At 39.8% G+C, this 20,053-nt stretch overlaps 1 protein-coding gene across 1 annotated transcript; it reads right to left on the bottom strand.

Annotated features, from left to right (window-relative positions):
• Positions 1–16,760: 16,760 nt before the first annotated feature.
• Positions 16,761–17,584, bottom strand: LOC109239235 (E3 ubiquitin ligase BIG BROTHER-like). The gene is made up of 2 exons (XM_019405776.1): positions 17,433–17,584; positions 16,761–17,337 (listed from the first exon to the last, which is right to left on the bottom strand). Exons 1-2 carry the CDS (start codon positions 17,582–17,584, stop codon positions 16,761–16,763), a joined length of 729 nt encoding a protein of 242 aa, XP_019261321.1.
• Between the last annotated feature and the right edge of the window lie 2,469 nt (positions 17,585–20,053).

Here is a 20,053-nt window from a genome sequence, read left to right on the forward strand (position 1 = left end):
TATAGGTTTATGACGACGGTTCGGTGGTGCTAGTACCGACCGTCCACTGGTAAGCATTAATGGTTTGGGGAACTGTACCGACGAGACGTTTCGGTTACCTCAATTGCTTACATCACGAGGATGACATCATAATTGGTTGATGTACGAAATCGAAGACTCAGTTCATTTCTTTTCATTACACTCTAAAAAAGGAGGGGGCTATCTGTATACGGGTAAAATCGGGCTTGCCCGATTTTGTCATTATTTCGAGATCAGAGGACCGCATCGAGAGTCAGCCTCGCAAGGGATCAGACCTGAACACGGAGACATGGTGGCTAGTTCAGAGATCAAGGCACCCATTGAGATCGAGGTCCTTGATGATCGAGAGCGGATATGACTAGCTTCGAGCGGAACACAATAACGGAAAGGCAAAATATCCGTAATCGGTCGGGGATCACGGCGAAAATCTCGTAACGGATCAAATCAAGGGCGGTTATTTGTATCAATCATGAGATTTACTTCCGTAATTAGAATTGTACCTCTATTAGGATTCCTCTAGTATATAAAGAGGGATCCCCATCATTTGTAGGCGGACATTCATACAAATCAAGGCAATATACTATTTCTTTCTTCTGCTCATCAGCTTGCTGCTCTTTAGTTATTGTTCTTCAACTGTTGTTCTTTAACTGTTCTTGCTTTACTATTCTTGAGGGTTCATCATCTCGAGGATATTGTCCAAATATCGGTTTGTTTCATATTCTTGTCAACTTCATCACTTATCTCTAAATTAATCAATTGGTATTGAGTGAAATCACGTATCCTTAAAACTACATTACAAGTTTAATTGTTACTCGATTTTTAGGGTAAACAACCCTGTTTAATCCCTTAGTTAGAATGTCTGCAGGCTGTTCTCTTGTAGAAAGATATTGAGTCGAAACAAGGCCTTGAACTATTTTTTCTCTTATGACGTGGCAGTCTATTTCTATATGTTTTGTTCTTTCATGGTAGACTAGATTGGCTGCAATTTGAATTGCTGATTTGCTATCACTGTAAATCACAACAGGTAGCTTAACCTGAGCTTTTAACTCTTCTATGAGTCCTAGTATCCAAACTAGTTCTACAACAGTTAATGCCATACTTCTATATTTTGCTTCAGCAGAACTTCTAGATATAGTAGTTTGCTTCTTTGACTTTCATGAGATTAGAGAGTCACCAAATTTAATAAGATGTCCTGTTACTGATTTTCTTGAATGAGCACAAGCTGCCCAAACTGCATCACAATATGCAGTTATTTCTTCTGATTTACCACTTGATAATAAGATACCCTTTCCTGGTTCCTTCTTTACATATTTGACAATTCTTAGAGCAGCTTCCATGTGTGATTTATGTGGCTGGTGTAAATACTGACTTAGTGTTTGAACACTGTATGAAATGTCAGGTCTGGACATAGTTAAATATAGTAATTTTCCAATCAATATCTAGTAGGCATTTTGATCAGTAGGAGGATCAGTAGCTGTGTTGATTCCTGCTCTTGCTAGATGATCATCATATTCTTTAGTGGTCAATTTGACATTGATGTCCATAGGTGATGATGCTGGTTTAGCAGCACTTAATCCTGCCTCAGAAATAAGTTCCAAGGTGTATTTTCTCTGATGCATTAGTATACCTTGAGTTGTTCTTGCAAACTCAATACCTAGGAAGAACTTTAATTCACCTAGATCCTTCATCATGAAGGCTTGTGCAAGTTTGTCTTTTGTGTCTTGAATCGGAGTTAGAGTATCTCCAGTGATGAGCATATCATCAACATATTCTAATACTAGAATTGAACCTTGTTGAGTGTGTTTCAAGTAGAGACTGTGATCATACTGACTTTGTTTGAACTCCATTTTCAGCAGCGCTTCAGACAATTTTGCATTCCACTGTCTGGGGGCCTGCTTTAATCCATACAGGGATTTACGGAGTCTACATACTGATTTATTCTCCCCCTGAGTCCTAAATCCCTGTGGTAATTCCATATATATATCTCATAATTAAGATCCCCTCGCAGAAATGCATTATATACATCCATTTGGTGAATGAACCATTTCTTCTGTGCAGCAAGAGCTAGGATTGTCCTGACTGTCTTCTTCTTTACAACTAGGGAAAATATTTCTTGATAATATATCCCCTCTTGTTAACTATATCCTTTGGCAACTAGTCTTGCCTTGAACCTTTCAATTTCTCCTATAGACTTGTATTTTATTTTATAGATCCACTTACATCCTATAGGTGTTTTGCCAGCTGGTAGGGAAGTAATCTCCTGTCACGATCCAAAATCCACTAAAGGTCATGATGGTGCTGGACACCACTGTTAGGGAAGCCAACACAAAATAACTAGTAATTTCTCGTTTTAATATTTTTGAAACCATTTCATTTATACATCAAACAATAAATAATGAACTTCACTGAATAAATAATGATGTCTTTAACAAATTTAAATACTGAATAATCCCATAGTTATCCCAGAACCCGGTGTCACAAGAACATGAGCATCTACTAGGAATTAGCAGTAACCTAAAATGACTGTTCGAAATACAATTTGTACAGAAAGAAAGTACAATACTCTGAAGGAGACTCTACTGGCTGTGGGTCGTCTCGAGACACCTAAGTCTCCATATCAACCATGCCGCTGCGCCCAACGAGGCCACTAGACGTACATGTGCATGTGCAACAAAAATGCACAACAAAAGTAGTATGAGTACGAAAACAACGCGTACTCAGTAAGTATCCCGTCTAATCTCGAAGAAGTAGTGTCGAGAGGTCGACTTCGACACTCACTAGTGGTCCAATAAATAAATACCAAAATGGGTAAAAGCATGGATTTTACAAAGTGATTTCAAACTCAATAAGCATGAAGAAAGTAAACAATGCTTTTAATAACAAGGGATTTGAAAAATTCATTTTTCATCATTTATACATTTATCTCAAGCCAGGGAGGCGATATTATCATTTATCAGTTTGCAAGCCAAGTATTACAAGCATGCGCAATTCATGCCGAGGTCGTACGGATCGATCCAACAATATTTAAACTGTGCACTGCCAGAGGGTCGAATGACGCGAACCAAAGATGCATCTATTTAACCTACCGAGGCGTTCGGCCCGTTCCACAAAAGATAAACACATTCAAACAGTTAATCAACAGTTCATCAAAGGGAAATCATCTAAGGAAATGGCAATTCCTCTTTTAATAGTGAAGAAAATGTTGTTTAGCTTTTTATAAGTTTGTTAACCAAGTTCAATATTATTTAAGCATTTTAAATTTGACAATGAGGTTGCAATGTTACAAGTAAGGCATGCTTTTGGATCCTAGACTACCCGGACTTAAGCATAATAGTAGCTACGCACGGACTCTCGTCACCTCGTGCGTACGTAGCCCCCTCAATAGGAGCACATATTTAATTACTTCACCTATGGGCTTAATTCCCTCTTACAAAGTTAGAAAGGAGACTCACCTCGCTCCGAAGTTCCATAACCGGCTTCCAAGGCCTTCCGACAACTCAAACCGATGCTCGACGCTCCAAAACTAGCCAATAATTATGTAAACCCATTAATATACGCTCGAATACTCATTATAATCCAATTTATAGCAATTTATAACCTCGTTCGAAAAGTTGACAAAATCGCCCTCGGACCCACATGCCCGGATTGCGAAATTTTTCGAAGATAAAGTTTACCCATAACACCACGAACTCAAATATATAGCTTATCCTAAATTCCATGTCCAAAATCGTGGTCAAAATCCATAAATACAATTTTTTAGGTTTTTCCTCCAAAACCCCAATTCCCACTAATTTTACATGTTAAAATCTACACATAATTAATGTATTTAACTCATAATAGGTGGGATTAACTTACCTCCAAGTTGCTAGGTGGAAGCCCCTCTCAAGAAGCTCCAAAATCGTCCAAGAATGGAGAAAATAAGCAAAAATGGCCAAACCTCGCTATTTAATGCGTTCTGCCCAGCGACTTCCGAACTCTCCCTCGCACCTGCGCCCATTGCCGCTTTTGCGGCCTTCTTTTTTGCTTCTGCGGTTGTGCAGATGCGGTCAAGGCTCTGCACCTGCGGTCCTTCACCTGGCAGCCCTGTTCCGCTTCTGCGTCTTCTAGGCCGCTTCTGCGGCCAAAAGCTCGCAGGTGCGGTTACACCAGAAGCCAGCAGCCTCAATTCTTCTTCAACTCCAAATTTTCATCCGTTAATCACCCGTAATCCACCCGAGACCCCGTCCAATCATACCAACCAGTCCCAAAACATAATGCGGACCTGCTCAAGGCCTCAAATCACATCAAACAACGCCGAAATCACGAATCACACCCCAATTCGAGCTTTATGAGCTTTAGAACTTCAAACTTCTACATTCGACGTCGAAACCTCTCAAATCACGTCCGATTGACCTCAAATTTCGCACATGGGTTATATTCGACATTTCAGACCTACTCCAACTTCCGGAATCGAAATCCGACCCCGATATCAAAAAGTCCACTTCCGGTCAAACTTCTCAAAAACCTTCAAATTTCTAACTTTAGCCAAATGACTCCAAAATGACCTACAGACCTCCAAATCCACTCTTGATCGCGCTCCCAATACTAGAATCACCATACGAAGCTATTCCCAGACTTTAAATCCCAAACGGACATCGATAACCCTGAAATGCACTTCAACCCAAACTTATGAAATTCTTCAAAATGCTAACTAACACAATATGCGCCGAAACGCTCCCGGGTCATCCAAAACCCGATCCGGACATACGTCCAAGTCCAAAATCATCATACGAACCTGTTGGAACCTTCAAATCCTGATTCCGAAGTCGTTTACTCAAAAATCCAATCGTAGTCAATTATGCCAACTTAAAGCTTTCGAAATGAGAATTTTCTTTCCAAATCAACCCCGAACTTCCCGAAATTCAATTTCGACCACGCGTATAAGTCCTAATACCTTAAGTGAAGCTACTCAGGGCCTCAAACTACTGAATGACGCGCTAGGGCTCAAAACGACCAGTCGGGTCTTTACATTCTCTCCCACTTAAACATACGTTCGTCCTCGAACGTGCTGAGAACTGTGTTGGAGTTGTCCGAAATCACTGCTTAACACCTCGTGCACCTACCCATGCTACCACAACTTAGTTGAGCGCATTAGCTCGATCAAATCTGATGATATTCTCTTTTATTCAAGCAAATATGCTTAGAGCCCAATTCCAACATCCAGAATTCTCTGCCAGGCCTGCTTCCATCCTACGAACACCGTATCAATCACCCCACGATGAACCGATACATGATTTCATACCCTTGCTGAATTCACACTATGCACTGCATAACTCTCATGACCATAATATCATCCTCTGATAACAATAGCCGAAATTCCACGAATCTGATGCTTCCAATGCACCTCATGATTTATATAAGTCTTGCCCCAACTTTTGCAATACCGCCACGATGGAAGAGATATGTAGAAATTAATAACCAACTGCCGAGTCAACAAATCTTTGAGCCTATACTCCTGTCAAGAATCATTACCTCATTCTGAACCAAATAATGGTATTTGCTCCTTAATATGCTTCATATAATCCGATTGCACAGATCCTGGTTCCAACAATCTCGTCTCACCCAGCATAAGCTGCTTAGGCAATAAGCCGCCCCAGACATGACCAAAAGTCTCACATGATGCCAAAATGTGCCGATAGGCCACAAACTTAAATGTGATACATAAGGAAATCGAACTCTAAAAGGGACTACTCAACCCACAAAACTAATTAGACAACCGAAAAGGTGTCATGAACCTTCCTCAGAAAAATGGGAAACAAAACACACAAAATAGAATATAAGGGACTGTACTCAACATCACACTGTTGCGGCGTGCAACCCAATCCAAACAACATACTCGTGGCGGTGTGCCACCCAATTTACACGTAGAACTTACATAAGGAGATACACAATGAGCTAAATTGCTCATTACTACTAAATACTGAATATCGGTTGCAAGCACGCTAAGTGCATAATATAATCCCCGGGGAGACAGATAGCGCCATAAGCTACAAAACTCAAGCACAACTGAGGCGCGATATATAATCTGAATCACAAGAGCCATCCTGCTCACATAACACCATCGCTATGCAAAACCTCAACACGTAAGAAATTTATCAAGCCGTTTCACAACTCACACGACCCAATATAGCATTACATGAAATATCTGACGATAAAATAGCATCCAACGTCCGAATACTCCTTCATAAGGAGCGCTATGCTGAAATGAACACATCCGGTCTGATATGGAACCCACCTTCATATTTAAATCCATCCACAGACCTCAAGCCGATTCTGATCGCACCGTACTAGGCAAATAACCTTTCAAGGGTCCATAATAACCCCTTTTTTCCCATGACTCACAAGAACAACCCTTATATCCGGAGCAAACCTCTACGGCCCACAACCCAATAACCGAGTGCCCTCCAGGCATACATTCTCAAATTAGTGGTACTACCACAATCTTCACAATTAGTTTAAATCTTCAATCGATCAAGTGACTACATGCCACACTTATATGATCTTGCCGTGGAACACGCCCTCACGACCTCATGCACCAGGTAACAAGTCTGCACTTCCATACCACCGGCCACACAAATGATGTAAAGCAAATTAAGAATCCGCAACCAGGATGCAAAGCTTCTTACACAAACACCGATCTCAGGTGACGCTGAAGACAATACCAGCTTACTCTAAACATCCAAACTCCTTTCGTACTCATTCGAGCTTGTTACATCCTTGTCAACACCGAACCGCAACCTTCATTCTCACTTTCAAATTCCATACTACTCACTGCACCTAACATGCCAATATGCGATAGTACAAGATTTTCATCATAACTCCTGAACTACTAATAGATTAATACTTCATTATATAGAAACTTTTCACTTAACTCATTTCAGGAGAACCATAGCAACACGCGAGTGAATCCTCATAACTGTAGAACATGCAAATCCTCAAGCAGTGGTCTAAGCCACCATAACCCTTTCGGGATCCACCCACACATGACAGGCCATAATACTTGAATACTCCCAAATAAAATCAATTACGGCGACCGTCAAACCTCGCACGTACCATCACAAATCACATGCATAACTTATTCACGCTGAAGAAACTGATCACCGCCACCATTGTGCTAGTGCAACCATGGCTAACCAATCTATCTTCTTCTACCCTTAACTTGCCTTAGAGATAATAATGACTCCATTCAACCAATAACGAGCTCAATCCGCACTCATCCCGAGTGGCCTTGTATCACGAGATCATGCTGTCTCAAATCCCACAAACCACCTCATACCTTCCTTGTGCGCACATTCGCATCTTCAACTGGTACGCCCATTCTAATAACTTCAATACGAATCCGAAGTCTTTTTCTCCTTTTTTTCCTCCCAATGCTACACTGCAAGTCGAAAACATCATAGAACACTCCGAGCCTCTTATCATAATCTGCTACAAAGGCTCGATTATTAACTTTACTGTGGGCTTGAACCCTCAGGCACCACATTTTTAATCCTTTGAATTCACTAGGACCGTAGTTGAGAGTCACCCACTCTGGCTTGGTCCCAAATATAATCAACTCCAAGGCCCCGCTGGCACATGAACACCCATCTCAATGAACCACCCGACTGAATCACTTCCCTTGTAAATCACCTCTGTATGAAGCACAAATCATGAATCTTCCCAAAGCCTGAACATGAGTCAATAAGGCCAACTATAGCACACCTTTATCAATTCTTTTGCTCCAATTACCACTTATGTTCTTTCCCTTAGCCATAATAACTCACCAATACGCCGATAACCCGAACCTCACAAGTATATAACCATGCAACTCGAATCGCAGGCGGTGGGACTCTCCCACTTAGCTTGAAGCTACTATTACACAACTGAACCCACCAAGATTCTTTCTTCATTGGTGACGTGATCTTGCACAACCAACCCGCCAAATTCCTCGAAACCTTTATGTTAGCATTTCATGAACACATTGAATCTCTAGCAACCTTTACATATTCGACCTCTTACTGGATGGTCAGTAGAATTCTTTGTAGAAGCTTTGCCACCCACGTGACCGCTGATCTGCTCACAGGAGATAACCCACCTGTGGAAATTACACGCCTTCATCTTCCAACGTTGCTGCACGGGGTACAATCACTACGACATTAATAACCCATCCTGAGTCCGTGCTCATTCACCAATTGTACTAGTCCGTTCACTTCTTATGGACATCAACTAAATGTGCGACAATATCTTCCAATTCAAAGTCATGTTGTATCCTTCTTCATATCAAGCAACTCTTTCCTGTCGGATCAAATCTCCCGCCGTATAATAGCCGAGATTTCAAGTTAAGCCCGTGGACCCAATCACCGTCCACCAATGTTCCCACATCATTCCAAACTTTCCTCAATGTTTGTAGTTATCCTGTCACCGAACCCATATGCTACTCTGCCACTCTCCCACTTTGGTCAAACTCACTCCTTTAAGCAACTACTCGGCTCCTGTTTTCCACACTAGGCCTCCTAGAAGTTTAATCACCACAAGACACTTCCCACATGTCCTTCCTCATCCTTTGCTGACCAGTTGTTTCCTTAAATCAATATCTAGCTCTGTAGCACTTGCACCAACAGATCGCTACTACTTTAAACCCTTCCGAAGATCATCTTTCTCGAGCCGTCGACATTAGAGATACCGATTCGATCCTGAACCACCGCACACCGCGATCTCTGACAGTAGTTCCCCGATACCATTTCACAATACCCCGCCCAAAGGCGAATTAAAGAAGATCATAACACCGGCAAACTTAACAATTTCAATCGAGGATGACGATACCATGTCGCAGATGAAGATTCCACCGCACTTGAAAATACCAAGTCCTGTTATTCCATCAACCCAACCCTGAACATTTATAGTCCGATTGCCTTTCTTCCCCCGGAAATAAAATACCAAATCTCTGAATCGTGCTCTGAGTAAACCTCCTTTCAAGTCATTCACTACCCCAACACATGGGCAAATATCCTACCATCACATCAATACTGTGCGATAACCATTCATAAGCATCATAGCAACCTGTGCATAACCTCAAAGCTCTCAGACGTATAGCTACTGAGCTGAAACGACAGAATATCCTTCCCCAAGGCGACGACAATAGCCCAAACAACCACGTAGGGAGAAACATCCCGCACCACATCTGTAGTACCATTACAATTACTCACTTCCCGATTCATAACCAGCGATTCGCGTCGCATAAGATTAGATGGAAAGGAAATGAAGGCATAAGCCCCAAAGGGATCAAATCGCACGATGAGGAAATTAAGAAGGGAAGTGCTCCTAACAGCCCTGTAGCCTCTCGAAGATAAGTACAGATGTCTCCGTACCGATTCGAAGACTCTACTAGACTCGCTCATGACTCGTGAGACCTAAGAGAACCTAGTGCTCTGATACCATGTTGTCACGACCCAAAATCCACTAAAGGTCGTGATGGCGCCGGATACCACTGTCAGGCAAGCCAACACCAAATAACTAGTAATTTCTCGTTTTAATATTTTTGAAATCATTTCTTTTATACATCAAACAATAAATAATGAACTTCACTGAATAAACAATGATGTCTTTAACAAATTTAAATATTAAATAATCCCATAGTCATCCTAGAACCCGGTGTCACAAGTACATGAACATCTACTAGGAATTAGCAATAGCCTACAATGGCTGTCCGGAATACAATTTGGACAGAAAGAAAGTACAATACTTTGAAGGAGACTCTACTAGCTGCGGGTCGTCTCGAGAGATACATCTCACCTAAGTCTCCGTATCAACCATGCCGCTACGCCCAACGAGTCCCCTAGAGGTACATGTGCTTGTGCAACAAAAATGCGCAGCAAGTGTAGTATGGGTACGAAAACAACGCGTACTCAGTAAGTATCCCGTCTAATCTCGAAGAAGTAGTTACGAGAGGTCGACTTCGACACTCACTAGTGGTCCAGTAAATAAATACCAAAATGGGTAGAAGCATGGATTTTACAAAGCGATTTTAAGCATGAAGCAGGTAAACAATTCTTTTAATAATAAGGGATTTCCAAAATTCATTTTTCATCATTTATATATTTATCTCAAGCCAGGGAGGCGATATTATCATTTATAAGTTTACAAGCCAAGAAATACAAGCATGCGCAAATCATACCAAGGTCGTATGGCCCGATCCAACAATATTTAAACTGTGCACTGCCAGAGGCTCGAATGGCGCGAACCATAGATGCATCTATTTAATCTAGCAAGGCGTTCAACCCGTTCCACAAAAGATAAACACATTCAAACAGTTAATCAACAGTTCATCAAAGGGAAATCATCTAAGGAAATGGCAATTCCCCTTTTAATAGTCAAGAAAATGTTTTTTAGATTTTTAGAAGTTTGTTAACCAATTTCAATATTATTTAAGCATTTTAAATTTGACAATAAGGTTGCAATGTTACAAGTAAGGCATGCTTTTGGGTCCTAGACTACTCGAACTTAAGCGTAATAGTAGCTACGCACGGACTCTCGTCACCTCGTGCGTACGTAGCCCCCCTCAATAGGAGCACATATTTAATTACTTCACCTATAGGGTTAACTCCCTCTTACAAAGTTAGAAAGGAGACTCAACTCGCTCCGAAGTTCCATAACCGGCTTCCAAGGCCTTCTGACAACTCAAACCGATGCTCGACGCTCCAAAACTAGCCAATAATTATGTAAACCTATTAATATACGCTCGAATACTCATTATAATCCAATTTATAACAATTTCTAACCTTGTTCGAAAAGTTGACAAAATCGGCCTCGGGCCCACGTGCCCGGATTTCAAAATTTTTCGAAGATAAAGTTTACCCATAACACCACGAACTTAAATATATAACTTATCCCAAATTCCATGTCCAAAATCGTGGCCAAAATCCATAAATACAATTTTCTAGGTTTTTCCTCCAAAACCCCAATTACCACTAATTTTCCATGTTAAAATCTACACATAATCAATGTATTGAACTCATAATAGGTGGGATTAACTTACCTCCAAGTTGCTAGGTGGAAGCCCCTCTCAAGAAGCTCCAAAATCGCCCAAGAATGGAGAAAATGAGCAAAAATGGACAAACCCCGCTATTTAATGCGTTCTGCCTAGCGACTTCCGCACCTGCGGACTCCTTGCCGCTTTTGCGGACTCTCCCTCACACCTGCGCCCATTGCTACTTCTGTGGCCTTCCTTTTCGCTTCTGCGGTTGCGCAGATGCGGTCAAGGCTCCGCACCTGCGGTCCTTCACCTGGGCAAACCTGTTCCGCTTCTGCGATTTCTAGGCCGCTTCTTCGGCTCCGCACCTATGGCCAAAAGCTCACAGGTGCGGTTAAACCAGAAGCCAGCATCCTCAATTCTTCTTCAACTCCAAATTTTCATCCTTTAATCACCCGGAATCCACCCGAGGCCCCCAGGACCCCGTCCAATCATACCAACCAGTCCCAAAACATAATCCGAACCTGCTCGAGGCTTCAAATCATATCAAACAACGCCAAAATCATGAATCACACCCCAATTCGAGCTTTATGAACTTTAGAACTTCAAACTTCTACATTCGACGTCGAAGCCTCTCAAATCACGTCCGATTGACCTCAAATTTTGCACACGGGTCATATTCGACATTACAGACAAACTACAACTTCTGGAATCGGAATCCGACCCCGATATCAAAAAGTCCACTTCAGGTCAAACTTCTCAAAAACCTTCAAATTTCTAACTTTAGCGAAATGACTCCAAAATGACCTACAGACCTCCAAATCCACTCCCGATCGTGCTCCCGATACCAGAATCGCCATACAAAGCTATTCCCAGACTCGGAATCCCAAATGGACATCGATAACACTGAAATGCACTTCAACCCAAACTTACAAAATTCTTCCAAAATGCTAACTTACACAATAGGCGTCGAAACGCTCCCGGATCATCCAAAACCCGATACGGACATACGTCCAAGTCCAAAATCATCATACGAACCTATTGGAACCTTCAAATCCTGATTCCGAGGTCGTTTACTCAAAAATCTAGGCTTAGTCAATTATGCCAAGTTAAAGCTTTCGAAATGAGAATTTTCTTTCCAAATCAACCTCGAACTTTCCGAAATTCAATTTCGACCACGCGTAGGTGAAGCTGCTCAGGGCCTCAAACACCTTAACGATGCGCTAGGGAACAAAACAACCGGTCGGGTCGTTACATCTCCCATGTATGATTTTTCTGTAAGGCTTCAATCTCATCTTTCATAGCATCCACTAACCTTGGATATTTTAAGGATTCTGAGTAGTTCTTTGGTTTTGTAACAGTTGAACCTTGGAAATGTAAGTTTGATGCTGTGGATTCAGTGTATCATAGGTTATGTAGTTGGATATGGCATATGGAGTGTCTTTGTGAATGTTAAGTGACACAAAATCTTTCATCCATATATGTGGTTGTCTTTCTCTTTCTGAATATCTTTGATTGACCTGTGATTCTATAGGATTCTGAGGAATTTGCTCTACTTGATCATCTTGATTGTGAAGTTGTATGGGTTATTCATGAAGTGCAGGATCTACTGGTGGAGATGAATATGCTGTATCAGCTTCTATCTCTACACTTTGTTCAGCATTTTGTGTAGTGACTTCCTATGCTTCAGTTTGATGACTGTTAGGAACTGTAGTATTTAAAAATTGGCTGTCTTCTATAGTATGGAGCTCTGTATAAAGTATGATTGGTTTTGTATTGTGTCAGTAAAGATAGACTGGTTTTGTGGTTTGTTTGTTCTGATAAGGAAAGGGAAGACATGCTCTTTGAATATTACATCTCTATTGACAAAGAACTCCTGTCTTTCAATGTCATATAATAGATCCATTCTGATTTTCTGCATATCCCATATGCACTGCAACTCTTGTTCTAGGCAGCATTTTGTCAGTTTCTTGCATATATTTAGCATAACATAGGCACCCTATAACTCTCAGGTGTTGAATTGATAGTTTTCTTTTGTACAATTTCTCAAATAGAGACATGTGTTGGAGTATTGAGCTAGGCATTCTATTTATTATATGAACAGCTGCAAGCACACACATTCCCCAGAATCTAATAGGTATGGAGCCTTGAAACCCGATGGCTCTAGTGATTTCCAAAATATGTCTATGCTTTCTTTCTGCGACCCCATTCTGTTGTGGGGTATAGACACATGTTTTTTGATGAATGATCCCAAGTTTGCTGAAAAATTCACTACAGACAGAGTTGACAAATTATGTACCATTATCTGTTCTGATGACCTTAATTGTTCTATCAAATTGTGTTTTAATAAGCTGAACAAACTGCTGAACGAGAACACACACATCAGACTTTAAGGCAAACAGATAGAGCCAAGTCATTCTTGAATGATCATCTACTATAGTCAAGAAGTATCTATATCCATCAAAGGTAGGGAACTTGTAGGGTCCCCATACATCCATATGAACTAAGTCAAAACAGTTGGTTGTTCTAATACTGCTGGTAGGAAATGGAAACTTAGTTTGTTTTGCACATGGACACATTTTGCAGTTAGCTAATCTATCAGCTATAACTTCATGAGAAACATGTAGAATTTTCTTCATTACAGAGATAGAAACATGTCCTAGTCGACTATGCCATAGTTGTATATTAGCTTCTTTATTGTTGGCTCTGTAGCCTGTAGCTTGAACTGTTAAACCTGCACTTTTATTGTCTTCCTGTGTATTGGTCACAAACATATATAGTCCATCTTTTTCTCTACCAACTCCTTTCACTTTCCCACTCAAGAGATCCTGAAAAACACAAAACTCAGGAAAGAAAACAACCATCCAGTTTAGCCCTTTAGTCAGTTTTGATACAGATAAAAGGTTATACTTAAACTGTGGTATTTTAAATACATTTGTGATAGTATCCTTGTTAAAGAGATTACTTGTTCCCACATGTGTAACTAGAGACACATCACCATTAGGTAGAAACACCTTTTTTGGTATTTCTTGCTTGATCACAGTATCATTATCTAAATAGCTCAAACTTGACACCATGTGATTGGTTACACCTATGTCAATGATCCATCCTGAAGACTCTTGGTAGCAATATAACCATTATGCTTACCTGCTGTATTAGCTGAGTAGGTTGAAGTTACTTCTTCTTTGTTAATCATTTGAAGGAGTTGATTGTATTGTTCTTTGGTGAACAAGGTAGGAACAATGTTGACATTCTGTCCATTGTGCTGCACCTCAGAGTGGTTCACTCTTGATTTGGTTGTGGAAAGTTGGCTTGTGTAAACTCACTGTAATCATCACTTTGATTTGTCTGAGATGTGCAACTATCCAGCACATTATAAGCAGCTGATTGACCAAACTTCCTTTTCTTGAAGTTAGGAGCGTATCCTACTACTTTGTAGCAGGTTTCTTTAGTATGACCCTTGAGTTTGCACACATCACATTCTAAGTTGTAGTTCTTCTTGAACTTATAGTTCTGATTACCACCATCATTTCTGGTGAACATAGCAACCTCATAGTTCCCTGGAAAAACTGCAGGATTGGCACCTAGAATACTAGTCACATTCTTGACTGACTTTTGGCTTTCATCACTTAAAACCATAGAGTAGGCTTGGTTTACAGAAGGCATAGGACTCATGAGCAAGATTTGGCTTCTAGCCTGGGCATACGAATCATTAAGCCCCATTAAAAACTGAAACCGCTTCAGCTTCTGCAAATGCAGTCTAAAATCTTTGGATTTCTCACAGTTGCAACTGGGGGGCAGGAACTAACTCCTCAAATGCTTCCCATAGATCTTTTAGTTTTGAAAAATAGTTAGACATAGTAGCAGTTCCTTGAGTTAAAGTAGCGATTTATTTATGAACATTGAAGGTTCTTGAACCATCAATTTTGTTAAATCTTTCATGTAATTCTTCCCAAATAGTTTGTGCATTAGTAGCATACATAATGCCTCCTAGAAGACCTTTTGCTACTGAACTCATTATCCATGAAAGAACTATAGCATTAACCCTTTTCCAGTGGTTCCCCATAGCTTCAGGGAAATCTTCTTTTTTACATGAACTATCAACAAGTCCTAGTTTGTTTCTTCCTAACAGAGAAAGCCTCATTGATCGAAACCAGATAGAGTAGTTTTCAATAACTGTGAGTTGGAATGTGATAATCTGAATACCACTCACATCTGATGGATGCAGAAATAGAGGATGACTGTAGTTGATTCCAAGAGAATCTTGACTGCTTCCTCCACCAGATGCAACAACATTTGTGAAACCTTCTTGACCTCCATTGATACTCATCCTTGTTTCTTTGAATTGAATGAATTTTTTCAGAAGTTTGTGCAGAATTGATTTGATCTTCAAGCTCTATGGCTTGGGGCTCTGATACCATAAACTGATTTATGATCTACTATATGAGCTAAGAAGCTCAATAACAAATACAGAAGAAGAAGAGGAAGAAGAAGAAAAGAATTAGAGGAAGAGATGAAGTCGAGGAAGAAGAGAGAATCAGATGATTTTGAGAGAGGAATAATCAAAGTGTATTGTATTCATTTCATTGAGTTAAGTTTAGAATGAGTTGATCATACACATATATAGATAGAGCCGATCCAGATATTCTCATAACTAACACAAGGTAGTTAGTAACTACCTTCCTATTTTCGGTTATAAGTTTGCTAAATTACAGTTTAGTCCTTAGCTTTATATTTTGCACCTTCAATCTTCAACATAAATTAATAATTTGTACATATTTATTAGATTTCTTAATACGCATACATAATTTGAACAAAAACTATTGCGTTCGGCCAAACCCGTAACCAACACTGTGGCTCCAACCCTGTGTATAGCTGTCTGTAAGCCATACTTATTGTTTTATCGTGGATATATAGCCATATTTTAGTTCAATGGACCACTTTGCATTGTTGATCGAATTGAGCTGTGCAGCCCCAAGATTATGTACGCACGTGATTTCTTAGCATTTTTTATCCTTGTTATGATATTCTGTTTCCCTTGTCAATGATTATAGTATTGGCTTCTTATGGACCTCAAAGGTAGGTTATAGTATTTGTTTGCAAAAGATTTGAATTGAGACATTGTATGAACACATGTTATCCTGCCTTGTACTTGATTGTTTGAGTAGTTGTGCCTGTGAACTGAGCTAGGAATATTTTCATTTTCTCATGTTAATTTTGCACACGTGATTTCATGAGAGTTTACAATACAAGGGTATTGACTGCTCGTCTTATTATTGCCCTTCTTTTCGAATTACATTTTTGGTTTATATTCAGTACTTTGATGTGAACAATTTGGTTTATATTCAGTACTAATATCGTGATGTGATAAGTATGCTGAGGATATGTTTTCACTCTTATAATTTTGGTAGATCTTAAAAGTTTGCGTTCGATGTAGCGAACAGATTAGCTCGTTGCCTCGTTAATTTGGGCTTGCTCAAGAAATCATAAATACCAGTTTGAACCATGAATATGTATTATAGATGACATAAAAAGGTTAGATGGACTGTACCCACAACGAACACCCCATTTGTGTTATAGATGACAATATAAACAAACTACATAGCCAAAAATTAACAACACTTGCCCTCCAAACAGAAAGAAAAAGAACAAGGGAAATAAGACTAATATGTATTACAAAAATAATATTAATTACTACTATCATTGAATTCAAAAGATTAAGAATATAGCCTGTCAATAGTCATATGTGCGCAAATTAAACTGAAGCCCTACAAAACGGACATGCATTCTTCTGCAACAGCCACTTCTTGACGCAGCCTGCATGAAATTCATGGCCACATTTAAGTGTGCCAATGATATCTTCTTCTTTATAATCAAGTAAACAAATGACACATGCTTCTTTTTCTATATCCAATTTAAGAGCATTATAAGTACTTATTTCAACCTCGAATTTCTCCTCTTCTTCTTTTTCTTCTACAATTTCTTCATCCTCGAACTCGTCTTCTTCTTCCTCCTCCTCTTCTTCTTCTACTATTTCTTCGTGTGCGAGCAAAACTACAGCATTCCTCCTTCTCAGCTGATCCTTGACGCAATCTACATGAAACGCATCTTCATATGGAAGTGTCACTATTAATATATCTTCATTCTGAATTTCAAGACAACATATGAAACAATATGCTCGTTCCTCACCATCATCTATATTCATAGCACGAGCATAGTAATAAGTTGGTGGTTCCAAATATTGAAACATGTCATGATCCACTAGTTCATCAATTCCATCACTATTATTGATATCATGATCAAGAATAAGTGGCACATACTTATAATTCACACTGATTCATGGCTTTCGAGCAATAAGAGGCTGTTGTTGGTGTAGGGTCCCTGTTGAAATAATTAAAATAAGAAAGAAACAAGTTGCAATGACAACTTGTTCAATAACGGCAGAAACAAAAAAGCTTTAAGTTGCATTGCAAGTTGCAACAAGTCAGTGAAACCAAAACAAACTTTGGGCGGAGGCAATTGCAAATTGCAATGAAATTGAACCTTCTGATTGGTCCAAACTTTGGCAATTCCTGCCATAAATAGAGGCTCAATTCTTCTTGTTTAGACACACCAAATTGAGAGAAGCAACAGAGAGTTAGAGAGAGTAATCCACAGATTGTAGTTTATGAGATAAATAGTGAGGGAGAGTAATATTGAGTGAGGTGTTTAAAATAAAGAGTGTTATTTCTTTCGAAGTTGTAGTAGTCTCTTGACACTACTAAGTTGTAATATTATAGTGGTAATATTGCTCCGCTTGGGTATTGTATTTTATCCCGTTAAAATATTTGGTGTCGTTGTTACTCTCTTGTGTTATTGTTGTTTTACTGTGGATATTATTCCTGGGCGGGAATATTATTTTCCCAACAATGTGGTATTAGAGCCATGGCGACTAATGGTCCGCTGTCTTTTCAGTATCCCCGTCTCACAAAAGATAATTATGAGAAATGGTGTTTACGTATGAAAGCCATTCTTGGCTCCCAGGATGTATGGGAAATCGTAGATAGAGGGTATGCAAAACCCGATAATGAGGAAGCTCTGCCTTATAATGAAAAAGTTGTCTTGGCAAAGACAAGGAAGAAGGATCAACAAGCCCTCACGCTCATCCACCAATGTTTGGATGATGCCATGTTTGAGAAGGTGGCAGATGCTACCACCTCAAAGGAAGCTTGGGAGATTTTACAAAATTCTCTCCAAGGAGTTGACAAGGTGAGGAAGGTAAAACTTCAAACTCTAAGGTCTGATTTTGAAGTTTTAAAAATGAAAGAATTCGAATGTATTTCGGATTATTGTTCAAAAGTAAAGGCTGTTGTAAATATATTAAGACGATACGGGGAGGACATAGAAGCTGTCCGTCTGGTAGAAAAGATCCTTCGCACTTTAACACCTAAATTTGATTTTGTGGTGTGTGCTATTGAGGAGTCTAAAGATTTAGACTCTATGATGGTGGAGCAATTGGAGGGTTCTTTACAGGCTTATGAAGAAAAGATCAAGATGAGACAAGAAGTACCATTGGAGCAACTTCTTAAAACTCAGGCATCCTTCAAGGATTATGGAAGTGAAAAAAGATATCGAGGGATTGGACGAGGCCGAGGCCGTGGCGGTCATGGAAGAGGAAGAACTAATATTAACAACTTCAACAATGAAGTTAAAATCCACCAAACATTTAGAGGTCGTGGTCGTGGACAAAGAGGAGGAAGAGGACGTGGCTACTACCAAGAAAATAATGGACAAAGGTATGACAAATAAAAAATTGAGTGTTATAATTGTCATAAATTTGGCCATTACTCTTGGGAATGTCAAAGCAATATTGAAGAGAAAGCTAACCTGTCGCGCCCCTTTTTCCTCGCGAAATCGGGTTCATGACATTTGGAGGGACAACTCGTTCCTTTTGGGAACTAGGTTTTGAAGAGTCGCCACCTAATGATTTATGGTGCATTAGGACACCTTACAGGGTTTAATTATAACTAAACTTGGATAACCAGAGATAGGGTGAGGGCTTTGAAATTATCCTAAGGGGAAGGTGTTAGGCACCCCTCAGGATCCACTAATGTGGTTCCCGGCCAAACAGTTATTGTGAATTTGGGATACAATTAACATGTAAGCAAATGAGGCTCAAGTAAGAGGGGATTTCGATTCATAATGGTTAGGAAGTAAATAAATTTGAAAGAACAATCAAAGAGCTAATTTTAAATAGGGAGTTACAATGCTAAAAAAAAAGTAAAGAATAAAAGGAAAAGGGGCGGGGGGGGGGGGTCCTAGGTTTATTAAAAATATGGATCACCCCACACAATGTCCGTTAATCACTCCTCAATGAGGGGCTACACGTGACATTATCGCGTGGTCATCATATCCATATCTACCCTTCCCACCCCGTTAAGGTATTAAAGCGTGGATTGGTCTCGATTACTTATTGCATGCTATTACCCGTCCCGATCCTATCAGTCCTAGAGGCACTTAGGACTACTAATCCTAAAAGGGAGGGATATTAGGCTTATTTGAAGTTTCAAAGGTAAAAATTCTAAGGCGACATACAAAACACGTACTGCATGTTTGGGTAAACATATAAGCAAGCAAAGGCTCAAGTATACCTCCTCAAACCAAACACATAAAATAGCATGTCTTGAACATACTGCTTAGGTCTGATTAAAAATATCAAAGACGAGGGAGAGGAGGTTGTTGAGGCAGACTAGTTTGATATATGGCTCAGATAGGAAGTCAGAATCAGACTTGCTTAATGATTGCGTCAGTTATTAATTAACAAAGGTGAAATCAGTTTTTATCGGTCGTTATCACCTAAGGCTTTCCTAAGTGTTTGAGCGAGATCCTATGAACATGATATCTATTACTGATTCAGAAATATAGCAAAGCAACACTGATTCGGAATTCTTATAGGCATGACTTCTATGCGTTACTGATTTTAGTTCCTAGGAGCATGATATCTAACATTGACTGTGAATGAAAACGAATCAGATTTATTTAGAAACTCCTATAGGCATGATTTCTATA

Source organism: Nicotiana attenuata, unplaced genomic scaffold (genome assembly GCF_001879085.1).
Source record: "Nicotiana attenuata strain UT unplaced genomic scaffold, NIATTr2, whole genome shotgun sequence".
In the NCBI taxonomy this organism is placed as follows: domain Eukaryota; kingdom Viridiplantae; phylum Streptophyta; class Magnoliopsida; order Solanales; family Solanaceae; genus Nicotiana; species Nicotiana attenuata.

Coding starts and splice junctions, on each gene's coding strand:
- LOC109239235 (XM_019405776.1), bottom strand. CDS start 17,584: ATGGCAGGAATTGCCAAAGTTTGGACCAATCAGAAGGTTCAATTTCAT. Junction 17,338..17,432: donor TTTCTGCCGTTATTGAACAA/GTTGTCATTGCA, acceptor GCCATGAATCAG/TGTGAATTATAAGTATGTGC.